Below are 19,573 nucleotides of genomic sequence, written 5' to 3' on the forward strand. Positions count from 1 at the left end.
AAAATAGTTACTTGTATAATTTTTTTTAACTCATCATGCATAAAAATTAAATTTATTTAAATAAACAATAAATTTATCACCAGTTATAATAATAATAATAAGATTTAATTTTAATACATTACTAATATAAAATAAATTTATATTTATATTTAATTATATAATAACATTAGTCAAAATATTTATTTTTTATATTATTTTTGTAAATAATCATTCAAAACGAACAACTATGTATAGTAAGACTTTTGCTCATCAAAATTAAATTCATAAATTAATAATAATAATAATAATAATAATAATAATAATAATAATAATAAAAAAAGTATTTAATCATTCCCGTTTTGGGGATAAGCATAATAGCATATACAAAAACAAAACGGTAATTTTGTTATAATTTCTTCCCCTTGCATTGCTCCCAAAAAGAAAATGAAAAAAAAAAAAAAACAGAAACTAAAAACAAATAGAAGAAAACAAAATACTCTTCATGTTTGTTTGTTTTTAATTAATTTCCTTTTCTGCATTTAATTGCTCATGTATGCGGTTCTCTCCAAAAACCACAGGAAGTTCATAGATTTGGGTACCCATTTCAGTGTGGAACGAAATTCATGAATCCGGAGCCACAGTTGCTGGGGCCAATGCCTAAAGCTCGAAACTTTGTTTGATTTCCCTGAGATTCCATTGTTTCCGATCATTTTTGGTTTACGTTTGTACCGATCCAGATTGGTTCTTCCCAAGAACAGTATCCGTGTTCCGAAAGTTCCAATTTTCAGGTATCCCATTCGAAATGATTTCTTGTTTGGAAATGAATTCCTTTTGTTTTTCCTCCTCATTTTGTTGCTGGGAAAATGACAAACTCTATGGAATTGTGGATCTTGCATAAGCTTTCTTTGGTTCTGAAAAACTTGTTTATATATTAACCAAAGTAAAACAAGTAGTTGAGTAGAATGGTTTGAACTTGTGTTGCAATTTTCCCTCCCAAAGTTGCTATCTTTTCGTTTTGGGGTTTCTGCTATATCATGCTAATTTGTTGTTAATTACTTCTCCCAATTACAAAACCATATCTGCAAACTAATGCATTGTTTTGGGTTTATTGTTAGGCTGCAAGTTCTCTATTGAGTGGGAGAGAAGAAATAAAATAGAGCATAGAGAATTTTAAATTTGAAGTGTAAAAGTTGGATTAAACTTGTTTGATCAATGATGGTGCTGCTGGTTTTCTAGCCCAAAATGGTTGCCAAAGGTGTTGATGACGGCATTTTGATCAATGCGAGTTGGTATTGCTAGTGTTTTCTCTCGGATATGAATCGGTCTCCTTCTTTCAAAGTTAAAACAGAACAAAGTCCTAATCTTGATCCAGAATCTTTACAGAGATGGATTGTTGCATTTTGTGCTATAAGATTTGACCTTGAACAAGGCCAACTCATAGAAGTGTGTTATCCACCAGGATGTCTTACACAGGAGGAGGAGCTTGAAGTTGCTTATAATTCATTTCCCGATTCTGTTTCGCAGCAGCATAACCGATCAAGCGTCCATGACTGTATATTCTTTTTCCGATTTCCCAGGCGCCTTAAATCTCAAACCAGCAATGCTACTCATTCAGAGATAACAGAAGCTGGCAAGGAGTTTCCTTCGAATTCCATAGAAAAAAAGAATGTTAGTAGAAGATTATCCAGTACAAGTGATGATAATGTTTCGAAATACATGTATGGCTTTGTTTTTAACAGACAGAGACATGATGAGAGGCTAAAACGAGGAGGGGAGCAAAAGTCTGTGGTCATTCTGTCTCACAGTCCTTATTCTAGTGTCTTCAGGCCTTTGTTACAGATTATAGGTCCCTTATATTTTGACATGGGTAAAAAAGCACTCGAGCATATTGCTGCTTATGTGTCGACATGGCCTGCTCCTGTTCCTGGTAAACTAATGGATCTTCCAATTGGAAATGCAACACTTAAAGTGAACTTGCCACCTGCGCATAGCTTGCCCGTGGAAGGTGGAGCATCTGTTGACGATTCAGCTTATTCTGTGGCACCTCTTCTTCCTAATAATCAATCTATCCCCCACGGACTCTTCCATGATTCGGATCTTTTTGGTACCTTTCGTAGCCTGCTATTGCAGCTTTGGATATTATGGGAGTTGTTGCTAATTGGTGAACCCATTCTCATCATTGCACCCACACCTTCCCAGTGTTGTGAGGCTGTTGCCAGTCTTGTGAGTTTGGTTTCACCATTACTTTGCAGTGTTGATTTCCGACCCTATTTCACTATCCATGACCCTTTGTTTGCCCGTTTGAACTCAATTCGAGAAGGGGAGGCTTTCCCTCCAATGGTTTTAGGGGTGACAAACCTTTTCTTCCTCAAAGCGCTCCGTAACATTCCACATGTTGTCTCAGTTGGTACCCCTCCTACTAATTCGAACAGAGTTTCCCTCTCAGCTAAGTCTACTGGAAGAATTCCTGGTAGATCCGAGGGCCTTGGGCTTCAACAATTTTCTCTAAAGAAGTTTTCTCCTTCAAGTTTATTGGGTGCAGTAAAGCTTCGTAGGGATGGTCCGCTCTGTCTCATGACAGAACATAAGGAAGCCATTTGGAGTACCTACTCTGCCGCAACTAAGCCAGACACCTCTATCTTAAATAGGCTAATAGATGCTGGAGTGTCGGCAAGAGTTGAGGAGTCAATGTCAGTTGTTAACAATGAGATATTACGGCGGCATTTCTTGGAGCTCACTACCAATTTTTTGGCCCCTTTTGGTCCATATTTTAGGACTACTGCTCCATCAGAAGGATCTTCTCCATATGTAGATCCTCCTCCTCTGCCTCCATTTAATTCTGATGAATTTCTTGCAAATTTATCAGCCAGAGGTCCAGGGAAGTTCTTACTAAAGCGGATGAGATCTAACTGGCTTGACTTCTACACGTAAGGAATTTTGTTTATGCTATTTTTTCGTGCTACCATTTGCTACCAACCTTTATATATGATAGTGTTTAAAATGTGACCTTTTCTTCACGAGTTTGCTTGCATGTTCTTATCAGGCGATTCCTGAATGGACCAAACTTTATGCCTTGGTTTAGAAGGAGGCGTGCTGTAGCTGAACAAGAACAAAATAGGCTGTGGAGGCATGCAAGAATGAAAGCTGACATACAACAGCTTATATCTAAAATGTCTGAGTTGGAAATTGTGGATTTCTTTGGTGTAATAGAGAGATTTCTACTTAGAGAAGTACAGGTAACCAACCCTCCTAATATCCTTTCAGTTATGCAGTTAATTTGCTTTACTGTGCCTTTCTCTTGGTCTTTGCTCAACATTGAATTATTTAGGATGAGTGGATACATTAAACAAGATAGGATTACAAATGATTGTACAGAAAGTTTAAAAAAAAAAGTTGAAGCACTTATTCTGGAAAAAAATGTAGAATCTTGTCATGAATGGTTTGATCATATGAAGAAAAGACTTGTGGAAGCCTCTGTAAGAATAGAACTTAGGTAACTGAGTCAATCAAGTGGGAGTTGTGACAGGCGCTAAATACCGGTTTAAAGCTCAAGATTCGTCGTAGCTCTAAACCGGAATTCAACGCTCTTCAAAGTTTAGTGAAAATGTCACAAATTCAAATCAAATACTGGGAGTTTAATTCCGGGTCGTTGTCCCTAGGACTTGCAATAGGATGTGCAACATTGGTTATGGAAATCAGGGTTTGAACCCAGTTACGGGAATGTAAATCAACTAGAAAGTAAAAGAGCACGTAACAATTAAATTGCAAGAAAATGAAATTAATAAATAAATGATGAACTAAGCAAACATGGAATAAAAGGCAACAATTAAAGCAATAACTACACTATAAAGCAACTAAAGTGAGATAGAAATGATTAAGACAATGAACTAATAAAGAGGTGCAATTCAAGTTCTTAAAGGGTTTTGGTTAGGGTTGAGAGTCAAGAATTCCTATCATTGTCATTAACCACAAACATGCAATTGTTAAGAGTTAATTCCACTCTGTCAACTTCTAAACATTGAGGAAAGTTAAGTAAGCATAATTGATTTTAATTTACAAATCCTAACCAACTTACTAATTGAGTTTAGTAAAAGATTAGCGTTAGTAAAAACAAAATCGACTAACAATTCTAAATCACCGATCAATATTGAATATCAATGACTTAAGGTCACCTAATTCCTCAACCCCAAGCCAAGAAAAGGAAAATCTACTTCATAATCAAAGTAAACATTTCATCAAACACTTGGTGTGCATAAAAGTAAAACATGATAAATTGGAAGAAATAGCAAACACTAAGACAATCCACTATAAGAATTCAACAATAATAACTCAAATAAACATGAATAAATCATAAAACATCCAATTCATTAATATAAACCAAGAATTCACCAAGTTCATAGAATAGTAAAATGGAAGAAGGCAAACTAACACCAAATTCTAAGAGAATTATAATGCAAGAACAAGAGAACAAGTGTCAAAACTACAATTAAACAAGAGCAAAATTGAATTAATCCCTAGAAAACCTAGAGAGAAGTTGGAGTTTCTCTCACTAAAACTATGAACAAAACTAAGAAAAATGTAAAATGGTGAGTGTATGAGAGTTCCCCCTTCCCCCCTTCCTCTTGGCATCAAAATACATAAAAATATAGCAATTGGGGGGGTCTTTGGAAAGCCAAAAAACGAGGATGCACGTGTTTCATTATACTAGGCACGCGGGGGTTTTTCGCGCATGCGGAAAATGCTCGCGCACGCGAGAATCTCGAGTACGCAAGATATGGTGGTTACGCGGGAAACTCGCCTAAGTGAGAAACGGCTGCCCACGCGAGCATTCAGCAATCTCCACTCTGAATCGCTTCTTGAATTCGCTTCTTTGCTCCATTCTTTTCGATCTTTTGAAGCCATTGAAGTACCTTAACCCTGGAACACTTAAATGAAATTGATCATGGCATCAAATGGCATAAAAAGGAATCATGAAATTAACGATTAGGAGCACAAAAAAAGCATGCTTTTCACACACAAGTTCGTTGGAAGCAAGATTCGAAAAACTCAATTAATTATTTAGCTAAAATTGTGCAAGTTTGTTGATAAACTCCATATTTTTTAACACAATTTATAACGATAAAATGGAGTTTATCAAGTTGCTTCGGCGTTTATTTAAGTTATTTATTAACAACCATAACAATAGAGTCTTATCCCACTTCATGAGGCCGACTACATGGTTTTTGTTTATCAGCAGTTATTTATAATAGTAATAAAAAAAAGTTGTTTAAGATAGGGCTCAATGGCATCCTTTAATTTAGATAACTGACTTAACCATGTGAGAAAGGTTTTATTGTGATTGTTGTGTTCTTTGACGACTAAATACATATTGCTACATTTCACAAGTTTAGCGTTGAAGAGGCTTTTTTCAGTTGGTGGGGTACACCATTAGTTAAGCTCAAGAATAGCTACAAAATTTCATTGGCCCTTTGCAGCGGACTATGCTTTTAGCAACACATTGTTATTCATTACATAATTTGCTGCAGAATATGATATGACAATACTCGATCTTTTTTGGCTGTGAATGAAACATAAACATTGCTTTTATACCTCTGTTGAATGCAATTACCAGCTGCAGCAATCTGGAAATGGAGGTCTTGATTCCAGGGCAACTTGTCAGAAACTAATGGGAGACCTTCAGGCAGTTTTCAATGCACTTTCAAAGGACATGCAACAAATCATGCTTTCGAATCCACAAAGGGCATCCCTATTGCATGGTAGTCCAGAATTGAAGAAACTTCCAGGGCATCCACTCGTACAGGTCGTCTCTTCTACATCACCCAAACAATAAGAATAGCATGAAACATGTGATCTTGGATATTATGAAGGAGAGATTTCTGGTAAATTCACAGCCTACGTCTCTCTGATTGAGAGTTTCGCTGTCTTTCGACAAGTCATGGGGTATCACACATTTTCGCGACTATCCCATTTTCCTTTGTAGATCATGAATTCATGTTAGTAGAACATATACGCTAATTTTTCCATCTCTGGAAGAGAACTGTGCAATAACCACAGTTTGATTGATCCCTCCACATCAAGCAGCGGGCGCGGGACAATATGTCGTCCCCTTGAGAACCATACGTGGAAATTCGATTCTGTTATAAACCTGTGAGGTTTTGTTGATTGTCTCTATTGGCAAAAACTGTCGCTTCACATCGTTTCTATTATGATGGATCAAGATGTAAATTATTCACCTTGTGTAAGCTTTTGCTAAAATTTTCTGCAATTCAAAAATTCTGAGTTTTATGCAATGAATTGTCTCTCAAGGCTAAAATTCTTTACTCGGATGTTCTGGTTATGGTTGTAAATTCTGAAACTTCTCTATGTGCCTTTGTAACTTGGCCATTAGAGGGTATCTTGATAAATGTCAACTCTTATGTCTCTTCATATAAACTATTTTTGTAGTTTCATTAGGATTTGAGTTGAATTGCACCATCCATGTTTTAATTACTTAAAATATATTGATTAGTATAATGATTAAACTTATAATTTTGTATCTTACCGAAAGTATTAACCTATTCATTCTTTAGATATTATTCGATTAATTTTTCTTGCACATTCTAAAAAAAATGTCCAAACATCTAGACATGAATAAGTAAAAGTGGATTATTAAAGTGAACTAGTATATGTATCGGTGTCTTGCACCGAGAAATATACACAAAAATATATAAAATAATTTTTTGAAAATTTTAAATAAAAATACACAACAATTATTGTTATATAAATTTTACAAAGTTAATTAAATCTAAATTTAACTGTTTTTAATGTCGAAAACAATGAATAATTATTTTATTTATTTTTAAAATAGAACAAGTATTTATCGATAATAATACATAATTTGTGATTAAATTAAAATATTTATATTAGGATCCTACGTTTTCGAACAATTCATTTTAAGCAATATTGGTACTTGAATTTGTAGATATTTTTTAATAATTCATGAATAAACCTTTTAAACTCTCTTACTTTTATATTAAAACCGATTTGAGCAGTCACCAAAAAAAAAAAAAAACCAATTTGAGCAAGTACAATCTAATATGAGATAAAATTTGACTTTGAACATTCTTTATTATTATTATTATTATTATTATTATTATTATTATTATAGTAAAAGATACTAATATTGAGAATTGTCTTTATTAAAATCTACTTAGGACTGTTTTACTTGTTGGTACTATATTCATTTTTGGAATTAAAGTAATACGACCAACGTTGTTACCTATTGAAACTTATTAATTTATTTTGTCTCTTCTTGAGTTGAAGTAGTTATATTTATACTTAGAGATAATGCCATTTTTTTTGTTAGTTTGAACACCTAATAAAACTATTAAAGATAGGATGAATACATAATTGAATACAAGATCTTGTCTTAACTCTCTGGAATGATAGGAAGGATTTGTCTAAAGATATGAAACACAGACACTTCTTCAAGTTGCAGTGTCCACGTATAAGACACATTTTGGACACAACACGACACTCATTTGACACTTGTCCGACATCCGTATCTTGTGAGTCCAACCGTGTTTTAATAAAACATATACAAAATGCTTCTGCGGACACGCTTAAACACATCTAAATACTATCATGTGTCAACCGTGTCCAACCTTATTAGTAACTTATATTCTTAAAATGAGTTTACAAATAGTATATATTATAATTAAATCTTTTTATAATTAAAAATACTAAAAACAGTTAAAATATATAATTTATATTTTAATATGAATACTATATTGAAATATTATTATCATTTATCCAAAAAATACCTTATATGTTTTATATAAGTTTAATTTTGATGCACTGACACTATACAATATGTTTTACACAATTGTCTAATTACATTTGTTCTTTTAGTTAAATATTCACGCGGTCAATGTAAAAATTAGTTATTTTTGCTGAAATGACGTTCCGTGGTTGGATGCACGTGTAATACTGGTTGACTATTCACGCATATCTAGTATCTGTGCCAGTGTCTGTGTTCCATAGGTCTAAAGCCTTTGTCAAGTACAACCACTTTTTCCTCCAAAATAAAAATATTTGTTATATAACATAAAAACATCATGATACCATTGAAATATTTTATCATGTGCTTCATAGCAATACCTACTAACCATATGAGCATCTTCTCAAATTATACATTTGGTTCTTACTAACTGTTGGGAATAATACACCATTCTCCCTTGAGAAAACACCTTTGACAGAGAAATAAAATAGACACAATCACAACACAAGAATTTAACGTGGAAACTCCAATTACCGGAGAAAAAACCACGGCCGTTGTCTAATGACAACCAGAGAATATCACTATGTGAAAATTGTTACAACACATAGACTTCTTTCTCTCACCGGCACCCCAGTACACCCACACTCTCTCAAAGAAAATATCTAACTACACCTCACAACACTCTCTAATCAAAGAGTACAGAGGAAAAGAAAAATCAGATACAAGCTTAAAGTGTTTCTGACTGGTGCAAAAACAAATGGAGAACTTAGCCTCATATTTATAGCCTAGGCCACCCACTCCATTTGCTATCCTAAGCAATGTGAGACTAATTCAACCAAATCCTAACAATCTCCACCTTGATTGAAATAGTCACACATCTTCAGCTTCCATTGTCAACACCGACAATTCTTTGCTGTCATTGTCTATACCGACAATCATAGTTCAGAGAACTATCATACTCCACCATGAAAGTATACTCACTTGGAATTAGACCACTCCAAGCATTTCACCTTGGTACAGATCGAAACCTTGCTGAAAATTCATGGTGCAACTTCCAAATTGGCTTTTCCTGGAAGTTCTTCAGCCATCGACCTAACTCCACCACACACCTTGCATCTCAACGCCAACCAATGCCCGTGTGCAATTGTGGACCCGATTGCCACAACTCATCCTTATCCATGGCAGTGCGGTAATACCATGAGGATACTTCTTGTCTTCTAGAGAACATCATCTTCTCTCATAGAGAGAGCAACCAGAGATCTTCTCCTTCAACGCCTTGTGCAAACCTGATTGTATCAACACATCCTTGACTTGTATTTGCCACAAGCCAAAATTGATTCTTCCATCAAATTTCTCTATTTCAAGCTTCACAGCACTTGAATATCCTGACATTGTTGCAACCGTATACTGGAATAGTATAACTCAACCGTGCACTAGGAAGGGTCCCCAGGAAAGAGAGGTGGGTCACAATGGACACACTTAAATACCAAGTCTTTCCTTAGCCAGAACCTTTCCAAACAGCACTCTCACAGTGTCACACTGCCTTCCAGCAACAACAACAGCAACCAAAGATCAACCTCAAGCCACAGGACAAAATTCTTTTCTGATGTGGAAGGTCAGACTAGGCTGCAACCACAGAGCATACTAAGAATAAATCCCACCGAACCGAAGCTCTGATACCATTTGTTGGGAATAATACACCATTCCCCCTTGAGAAAACACCTTTGACAGAGAAATAAAATAGACACAATCACAACACAAGAATTTAACGTGGAAACTCTAATTACCGGAGAAAAAACCATGGCCGTTGTCTAATGACAACCAGAGAATATCACTATGTGAAAATTGTTACAACACATAGACTTCTTTCTCTCACCGGCACCCCAGTACACCCACACTCTCTCAAAGCAAATATCTAACTACACCTCACAACACTCTCTAATCAAAGAGTACAGAGGAAAAGAAAAATCAGATACAAGCTTAAAGTGTTTCTGACTGGTGCAAAAACAAATGGAGAACTTAGCCTCATATTTATAGCCTAGGCCACCTACTCCATTTGCTATCCTAAGCAATGTGGGACTAATTCAACCAAATCCTAACACTAACAACATTACTTAAAGGGGGTGTGTGGTTGGAGGGAATGCAACTATATTCCCAGGAATTTTGATATGGGAATGATTTATTTCCATGTTTGGTTCAAGATCTAGAAAATCATTCCTAGGTATATTTTGTTCCAGGGAATTGAATTCCCACCAATTTAATTCCCATTTCTTCCCTGGTTATCTTTCATTCCAATCCCATTGGAATGTATATAATGAAACAAAAAGACTAAATTACCCCTGCTATTTAATACATATTTCAGCTTCTTCTTCATTTCTCTCTGAAGAAGGAAACGGCGAAACCCTAGCAGAGCTTTGTTTTTGTCCCCAAATCAGTGAGACTTCACCAACGCCACCGCCACCGGAGCTGCGCCGGCGCCACCGTTACCCTAAACGGAAGATTGGTCTCCTTCTCTTCTTCGAGTTCATGTTCGCATTGCTTCTCTCTGCGAATTCTCTTTGAATTCTCTTCGAATCTCTCATTAAGGTTTGAGTTTTTTTTATGCTTTCTACATCATATTACACTAATTTTCTGCAATAGACTGCTAATTTGATTATTTATTTTCTATTTTGCTTGATTTCTTAGATGCTCTCTGTGATTATGTTGCATGCAAACATGGTGTTTGATGATTTGCCTCAAATAAAGAGTTTAAGCTTGTTGTCACCGATTTTGATGATTTGATGATTTGTTTTCTGCCTGATTTATTAACTGCTTCTGTTGTATAGTTTCAGCTCTTGAACAAAACTTGAAGATCACTTTCTGTTTGTTGCTGTTTTCTTTGAATCTTATATAATAATTGCTGAATTTTGATCTTTTGAATTTGTTAATGTTTCTTTCTTTGTCTTGTTCTGATGCCTAACTTCTTTGTTACTTTGATGTTTCAAGAACATTTGATTAGCCATGGCATTGCCATTAGTTTCATATTGAAAATTGGTTTCATGTTAAACATATTTATTTAGAGTCAATAATAATTTTAACTAAACATATTTGTTATTAGAGGTATTTTAGTACATATTTGTTATTAGGGGTATTTTAGTACATATTTTAGTACATATTTATTTAGAGTCAATGCTGTGTATTACAAGATTTCCTTTAGTTTTGTTTGTTACTTTGATTTTTAAAAAATTCTGTTGCTATTATTTGTTTTTCAGGAAGAACAGTACAAGCTGAAATATGTATTTCATGTGTTAAATTTAGAGTCAATAATAAGCCAATTTTAACTAAATTTGAAGCTGAAATATGTATTAAATATTTCATGTGTAAAAGGTTATTGGTTGTGGTATTCTTTAGTTTTTTCATGAAACAAGAAGCTGAATCTGCATCTTATAAGCCAAGTAGCTGTCCGATCTATGTTTCTGCTTCACATTTGAAAAGATTCAGATACTGTGCTTATGGTTTTATATCACAGTGTATTACACTGGTAGATCCACTGTCTGCTCATAATGCTTTTGCTGATATCACTCTGTGGAAATGTGAGAAGGACACACAAACAGGACTTCATGCTTTTCTACTTCTCAAACAATTAAATCAAGTGAAGCATATCAAATTTGAGGGTTCTGAGGTAGGCTTCTTCTCAAAAACCTCTTTTAACTTAGTGTTGACAACTTGACATGAAGGCCATATTGCATGTTATATAGTATCTTTGTAGTTTCTTTTGTAAAATATTGTTTTGTTTGGAATTTATTTTGTGAACATGAGCTGGAGCAAAAGCTTGTTTTGTATTAGATTCTATGTTAAAAAATTTGCAATTGATTTTTGTTAATAAGTATCATGCATTTGAAACTTACCATGAAACTAGTTTTCCAAAATAGAGCTACATTTTATGGCCTCTTTACACTTCTCAAGCAGGGGTTTAGATGCAAATGTTTGATTGAAATTAATCAAAACAAAATTAGTTTAAGAATCATGTCACCTACTCTAAATGGGAGTTTATGATTGATACCATAAAACCAATCAAGCAATAAAATATGCTTCAATTGAGAACTTCCTGATATTAAATTGTAGTTTCCTATACCAATTGTATTAGATACTAGATAGTAACACTTTACTGATTAATTAGAAATCAATTATGTTATTATTTATAAAATAGTAACATGCATGAGTATTAATTCAGCTTGCTAGCATTAGGAGAAATATATGCTTTTATACATTTGTTTGTTTCTAGACAGAGATTTATTATTCCATCTTATTTTTATATCAAAGCTTTTATAGAAAATGGAAGAGAATACTCGACTTAATTCAAAACAAACTAAGCGTCAATGGACGCCACACGAAGATTCAAAATTAGTTGAGTGTTTGATAGAGCTTGCAACTACTTCTTGGAAGTGTGACAATGGCACGTTTAAATCCGGTTATGGAAAACATTTGGAAAAAATGCTGCATGAAAAGATCCCTGGATGTGATCTTAAGGTACAGTTTTTTTACATAATACTTGTTTTCTTTGTTTATAATTCTATATTTGTGTTATAATTGTATAGTTTACAAAATATTTATGCTTCTATATTGAGATGCTTTACTACTGTGCTCTCATTTTATTTTAAGATGATGATGGGATAGAGATGAAAGGACCAGAAAGAATTTAGTTTGAATATATAAAAATTATAATTTAAACAAAATTGAAAAATCAAGGATATGTTAAGAAGGATGCCTTCAGATCTAGATACCATGCATGATCTATGAATGCGACTATATTATATTATCATCATTGATTTAGATTCAAATTATATGATCATCAACTTTTTTATAAATGCATAATTTTAATTCATAGATGCACTTTGGTGATCTTTATGTTGTTGGGTTGTTGTGTTATTACGAATTGGTTCATATATATAGTCTTAAAATTGCAGTGTTAAATTAAATAAAGAAACTTTATATTCAACTTACATATAAACTTTACCTTATTCATAATAAGTTGGTTATTCAAAAACTGAATGATTATTACTGCTCCATACATTCACTATATTTAGTTATGCTTGGATGAATTGTGGTGTCATATACAGAGTAGTAATAATTCTAAATTGTTTTGCTATGTTTAGGCTAATCCACACATTGAATCAAGGGTGAAATTGCTAAAAAGACAATATTTTGCAATAGTTGAGATGATGGGCACGGCTGGGAGTGGATTTGGTTGGAACGACAAAGATAAAATGATTGTGGTGGAGCGACAAATTTTCAATGAATGGAAGAGTGTAAATTCTAAATAACTTTCTTAATACAAGTTTATTTATCTTAGCTTTTTAATATTAATTGCTTATTTATTTTCTTTTAATTTCAGTCTCATCCTAATGCTAATGGCCTCTATAATAAACCATTTCCACATTTTGAGGAGTTGGGAATAGCATTTGGTAGAGATAGGGCTCAAGGAGGCAATGCAGAAAATGTAACTCAAGCAGTTGCAACAATGGAGGCTGAGCGCGAAGCAACCTTGAGTGATCGGCAAGTGAATGAAAACACCCAAGTAAATTTGGAAGAGACCGAAATGGAATATGAAGCTGATTCTCAAGTACGTAAGCAATTGACTCTAATTTATATACATAGATTTACTTATTGTTGATCCTACTGCTGTGTATTTTCTTTGATTTTAGTGTGATTCTTCATTAGTTCATTTACTTTAACCTGTGCCTGTGACTAGCCTTAACTATTCCCATCATGTTGAGCATTTAGATAGAAATACTGATCTTCATTTCTGTGGAGTATAATAATAAAGAAAAAAAGGATATGAATGTAATTATGCAAACATAATTAGAATCAAGGTAGTTAATATTCTATTAGGTTCTGTTTAGTTAGTTAATGTTGTTAGTCTTGCTGGCCAAGGCAGAGATAATGCTTGTATATACAAGTGTAGAGCATGTATAATCAGTTAGGCTACTTGTTCTTCATTTCTATAAATATTGAATAATCTTCTGATGTTCCTGCTGGTGTTGCTTTCAATTTTTAGGAGCCTCCAATTCCTGGTGTTCCTGCTGCTTCCGGTGCTACTGCTGCTCCTAGTTCTTCTGCTGCTCCTAGTGCTTCATATATAGAAAGGAATAAAAGAAAAAGAGGGAGCAAAAGTGAGGAAGTGATTGACATAGTAGTAGACTCAATGAGAGATATGAAAGGTGCTTATCAAGAACACACAGCCGTTTTAGTTGATATGGTTTCTTGTTTTAAGCATGAGAAAGAAGGAGCTGAGCGCAGAATGAAGCTAATGGCACTGTTGAGAGATGTTCCTGGTTTGAGCGATGATGATAGAATGAAGGCTGGCCTTAGCATTCTAAGGGACAATAGTCTGATTGACATGGTGTTCCAACTTCAACCGGAGAAACTTTTGCCATTTTTGAAGAAATTGCTTTAAATATTGCTATTTTTGAATTTTTATTGAATATTATAGTGACTTGATAGGAAAACATTTGTGCCAATTGTTGCTGTTGTTTTGTGAGGAATATAAGTAGCTAAAACCCTAGTTCCTGATGCCATTATATCAGGTTTTAAGATCCATGGAAAACTAGTTAAAGTTCCTCTTGAACTAGAATGTGTAGCAACTGGTGATGGCTTGATTCCAAGAAATGTTTGTTGAAAATTGATGGTGGATTTTGAATTTTTGTTGCTTTGTGTATAATTGATCACAGATTTTGCATCTTTGGAAGTAATTACAATGCTAGGAGAATAGAGATGTCGCCATTCAGTTAGTTGAGAATCATCTGAGATGAACACTGCTCCTTTTACATTGTCATAGTCACTAATTTAATTTAATTAAACATTTGTTATTAAGGGTATTATAGTAAATTTATTAGTAGAGATAAAATTTAGAGTCAATAATAATTTAACTAAAGATATTTGTTATTAGAAATATTTTAGTAAATTTTAAAAAATTTAGAATCAATAATAATTTAACTAAAGATATTTGATATTAGGGGTATTTTAGTACATTTAAAAAAATTTTGAGTCAATAATAATTTTAACTAAACATATTTTTTATTAGGGGTATTTTAGTAAATTTAAAAAAATTAAAATCAATAATAATTTTAACTAAACATATTTGTTATTAGGGGTATTTTAGTAAATTTAAAAAATTTTAATTTTAGTAAATTTAAAAAAATTTAGAATCAATAATAATTTTAACTAAGATATTTGTTATTAGGGGTATTTTAGTAAATTTAAAAAATATTTAACTTTTAGTCATTAATATTTTAATTTGAATGATTAAGGGTAATTTTGATATATTACATAATATGACCAAGATATTTAAACTCAACCAAACAAAAATTTAGTCATTCCTAGGATTATTACATAATATTCCAATGTATTAAATTTTACAACCAAATATGGGAATCATATATTCCAAGTAATCTCATTCCTAGGAATATAATACCTAGGAATGAGATTACTTGGTAATAAAATTTAATCTTTGAACCACACACACCCAAAGGGAATTGGGTTAGATCTTGAGACTTGAATAATGGAATCATCAATTATGAAGGAGTAAAAATGCAATATCATTTGAAATGTCAAATTCCGCCACCATAAACAAAGCCAAAATCTCTACTCCATGATACACAACTGTAATAACTTTATCAAATATATATTTTTTCTGCTTAGATGTATTGCAACGACTAACATGTTTGAGACTATTTGTTTTAACTTATCACTCTCAAAATTTAGTTTTTTCATAACAATTCTTTTAACTAACAAAGAACTATCAACTTTAATTGTTAAGCGTATAAGAGATAAAGGGGATAGTCTTTCATTGTTTTACCATAGGATTGTAATCTTTCATCTATATCAAATAAATATAATAATAACTTAATCTCATCATCTGACATAGTTAACTCTGCATATAATATAAAATAGTGTTAAAATTCAATTAACTTAAAATGATCAATAGTTAGAAAATTTTTATTATTTCCAGTTAATGAAACTCTTCTTTTATGTTTAATATTATTTTTCACAGATATAAAATATTATTTGAGAGCTCATGCCAATAGCTATCCTAGATGTATTTTGGTTTTGAAATATTATTAAAAGTTAGTAGAATGATAACCTATTGACATATGATCTAGAGGTTTTATGAACTTCGTTTCATTAATAGCATCTATGAATTTTCTATCATGCAACAATCTTAAGAGTAAAACATGTATCCTTGTAAATATAATATGGATGATCACTCTTGTTGTCTTTATGACTCAAATTATCATACATTTTCTTTGACTATTTAAGAGAAGTAGTTGTTGGTAATTATCTTTATCATTTCTTAAAGAAACATTAGTTAAAATTTCACTTCTAAAGTATTATGAACAATTATATATGCATAGCAAATTATTCTTTTGATAAAGTGAACAACAATGATAGAATTTTGTAATTTGTATAACACAAAATTATAATAGCTAAAAATTATCTAAATATTTTTTTCGTATCAACAAATTAAATAAAATAGATGCAGGGTACATGTTAAGATTTCGAATTTAAATCATTGAATATATGCAAAACAACTTTGAATAGAAGGTCATCATTACTTGCAAGCACATGGGTCAACCTTAACTTTTAATTGTAAAATATTTTTTTTCCAAATAATCTGACATAAGTTAAATTTTATGTATGAGAATATGACCTGTCATTTGGCCCAAAAATATATATTTGTAATATTTTGTCTTTTCAACGATATCATACACATAAGAAGATTCTCTGTAATGTAAATCATAGATTGGTCATTCTCCAAATTAAATGAAGGTCTAGTTAGAGATAGTTCTTTCTTTTAGATTTTATAGCCAAATAAATGTCATATTGCATCACATGCTCAAAATGCATCTACAATTGAAATAATTCCTAATTTTATCAACTTGAATTTTTCTAAATGAATCACCAATATTATATATAGTGGTTGTTAAACAATTATTGGCCTTATGTGTAGTTTGACAATTTAGTTTTAAACAGCTCATTTAAGTTTGAAGTTGTGTATTTAACTCTCAGAGGGGATCTTCTTGTAACTCGGCCATGGATGGTCGTACATCAGCTTGATGACGTTGGTCATCTCTTGAGTACATGCGTTGTTATTTGGCACAAACATATCAACAATTTACAAACAAACCAATATGGTAATATAAATTTAAACTGCAGAAGAAAATAACCATAATATGTAGAGATTTGTTTTTAGAAATTTCGGCAGAGTTTCATCTATAACTGGAATGCGCCACAAACTCTATCCATCAACAATTAACTTAAACAGTACCGGTTGTCAACAATCAATGAACAATAGCCAATAATCAAGAAGCAATATCCATAAATCCACTAAATCCACTAAACTAGAATCAATAATTAAAAACCAATAATCAGGATATATAAAACACTTTCAGCAGTTCAAAGCTACAATCCTAAATTCACTAAAACTAGAATCAATAATCAAGAATTACTAATCATGATATATCAAATAATTTTAGCAGTTCAAACCTACAACCCTAAATCCACTAACACTATAATCAATAATCAAGAATCATTAACTAAGAATTATCAAACACTTTTAGCATATAAAAGACTTAAAGTAATACTTACGACGTTCTCCAATCAGGCCAAATTGTCATCTGTACGATGGGAGGTGGTGGAGGGGCATCAGCTGGCTGGCTTCCGTGGAAGGATTTTGGCATCACGGTGTCCGTTGCTGGAGGTACTACAAGAAAATAAGCTTTCTGCCGCGCTTTTAAAGCGTGCCAAAAAGTGCTTAAAAGCGTACCGATAGCTTTTCGCCACACTTTTTGAGCTATCGGCACGCTTTTGAAAGGGTCATATCCGCGAGCGTGCCAGTTGCTCTATCGGCACGCTTTTGTGGATCTATCGGCACGCTTTTTTTTTTTCCACGCTTTCATCTCTTATCACACTTAAAAAGCGTGGCCATATCTATTAACCTATAGCTATGCTTTAAAAGCGTACTGAAAAGTGTACATATTGCCACGCTTTTGAAGTGTGCCGATTAGGTTGGTTTTCGGTATGCTTTGAAAGCATATCGATAGAGCATGTATAGTCACACTTCAAAAGCGTGGCTTGCCAGCTAAAATCTTTTGCCACGCTTTCAAAGCGTGGCCTATTCCTTTGTCAAATTAAAAAAAGGAGAAAATTAGAAGGTATAAAAAATTGAGTTTTTATTGAATTAACATGAATTATTTACATGCTAAAATTATAATTAAAAAATTATAATACTTTAACAAAACTAATAATTGAATTAGGACAAAATAAGTTCATCATTAGAACTTAGGAGATCATTAGAACTATCAAATTTGTGGCCAATTTGCAACCATCACAGTACATATTTAATCAGCTAAATCTTGATTGAGAAGTGGTGATTCAGCAATGGTTATGTGTCTGAACTCTTCATAAGAAATCAAAGTGCCACCCTTCACATCAACAAATCCTTTGGGAGTCACCTGCATAACAGGCACCAAAAAATATAAGTAAATTAATAAAAAAAAGGGATAGTTACGATTCTTAAGAAGAAAAAAAAAGGGTGAAATATAAGACTTTGTCCATCTACAAATAAAAATAAATTGAGTTCTGGTGTAAACCTGTGACAATAGTGCATGAAGTTTTCCACTATTCAGTAATGATGGGAAGACATCTCCATGGCTAGGAGGGTACCTGGTGCACAAATTGTGAATCACACTTTTCACAACTCGTACCACTAACCAGCAAGTGCACTGGGTCGTCCAAGTAATACCTCACGTGAGTAAGGGTCGAATCCCACGGAGATTGTTGATTTGAAGCAATCTATGGTTATCTTGCAATTCTTAGTCAGGAAGTCAATTATATTTATCAGTTGAATTGCGAATAAACAGGAGAGCATGGATTAAAGGTTACTTGTTATGCAGTAATGGAGAATATGTTGGAGTTTTGGAGATGCTTTGTCTTCTGAATCTCTGCTTTCCTCTGTCTTCTTGTTCACGCACGCACGTCCTCCTATGGCAAGCTGTATGTAGGGGATCATCATCGTCAATGGTTACATCCCATCCTCTCAGTGAAGAATATGCTCACATGCTCTGTCACAGCACGGCTAATCATCTGAGGTTCCCGATCATGCTGGAATATGATTCACCCTCCTTTTGAGTCTGTCACTACGCCCAGCACTCGCGAGTTTGAAGCTCGTCACAGTCATTCGATCATTGAATCCTACTCGGAATACCACAGACAAGGTTAGACTTTTCGGATTTTCATGAATGCTGTCATCAGTTCTAGCTTTTACCACGGAGATTCTGATTAAGGAATCTAAGAGATACTCATTCAATCTGATGTAGAACGGAGGTGGTTGTCAGGCACGCGTTCGTGGGGGAATGATGATGATTGTCACGTTCATCACATTCATGTTGAAGTGCGAATGAACATCTTAGATAGGAACACGCATGTTTGAATAGAAAATAAGAATACTTGCATTAATTCATCGAGACACAGCAGAGCTCCTCACCCCCAACAATGGAGTTTAGAGACTCATGCCGTCAAAGAGTACAAAGTTTAGATCTAAAAATGTTATGAGATACAAAATAAGTCTCTAAAAGTTGTTTAAATACTAAATTAGTAGCCTAGGTTTACAGGAGATGAGTAAACTATAGCAGATGGTATAGAGGTCCACTTCTGGGGCCCACTTGGTGTGTGCTGGGGCTGAGATTTAAGCAATTCATGTGCATAAGGCCATTTTGGGCGTTCAACGCCAGGTTTGGATCCATTTCTGGCGTTGAACTCCAACTTTTAATCCTTTTCTGGCGCTGGACGCCAGAA

The 19,573-nt window shown here is 33.4% G+C and overlaps 2 protein-coding genes across 2 annotated transcripts; both read left to right on the forward strand.

The window, feature by feature from the left end:
- Window positions 1-442: 442 nt before the first annotated feature.
- LOC107630404 (polarity axis stabilization protein) lies at window positions 443-6,299 on the forward strand. The gene is made up of 4 exons (XM_016333512.3): window positions 443-767; window positions 1,095-2,906; window positions 3,023-3,215; window positions 5,591-6,299. Exons 2-4 carry the CDS (start codon window positions 1,294-1,296, stop codon window positions 5,807-5,809), a joined length of 2,025 nt encoding a protein of 674 aa, XP_016188998.1. The 5' UTR covers window positions 443-767; window positions 1,095-1,293; the 3' UTR covers window positions 5,810-6,299.
- Window positions 6,300-12,052: 5,753 nt separating this feature from the next.
- LOC148570504 (uncharacterized) lies at window positions 12,053-14,174 on the forward strand. The gene is made up of 4 exons (XM_088510161.1): window positions 12,053-12,247; window positions 12,874-13,026; window positions 13,113-13,340; window positions 13,776-14,174. The coding sequence occupies exons 1-4, from the start codon at window positions 12,053-12,055 to the stop codon at window positions 14,172-14,174; spliced, it is 975 nt and encodes a 324-aa protein (XP_088366287.1).
- The last annotated feature ends 5,399 nt before the right edge of the window (window positions 14,175-19,573 follow it).

Source organism: Arachis ipaensis, chromosome B3 (genome assembly GCF_059453495.1).
Source record: "Arachis ipaensis isolate K30076 ecotype BB chromosome B3, ASM5945349v1, whole genome shotgun sequence".
In the NCBI taxonomy this organism is placed as follows: Eukaryota; Viridiplantae; Streptophyta; class Magnoliopsida; order Fabales; family Fabaceae; genus Arachis; species Arachis ipaensis.

Excerpts from the sequence above, each read along its gene's own strand:
- LOC107630404 (XM_016333512.3), top strand. The coding sequence starts at position 1,294 with ATGAATCGGTCTCCTTCTTTCAAAGTTAAAACAGAACAAAGTCCTAAT. Across the intron at positions 2,907-3,022 it reads AACTGGCTTGACTTCTACAC|GCGATTCCTGAATGGACCAA; the intron begins GTAAGGAATTTT and ends TGTTCTTATCAG. Across the intron at positions 3,216-5,590 it reads TTCTACTTAGAGAAGTACAG|CTGCAGCAATCTGGAAATGG; the intron begins GTAACCAACCCT and ends TGCAATTACCAG.
- LOC148570504 (XM_088510161.1), top strand. The coding sequence starts at position 12,053 with ATGGAAGAGAATACTCGACTTAATTCAAAACAAACTAAGCGTCAATGG. Across the intron at positions 12,248-12,873 it reads TCCCTGGATGTGATCTTAAG|GCTAATCCACACATTGAATC; the intron begins GTACAGTTTTTT and ends TGCTATGTTTAG. Across the intron at positions 13,341-13,775 it reads AATATGAAGCTGATTCTCAA|GAGCCTCCAATTCCTGGTGT; the intron begins GTACGTAAGCAA and ends TTCAATTTTTAG.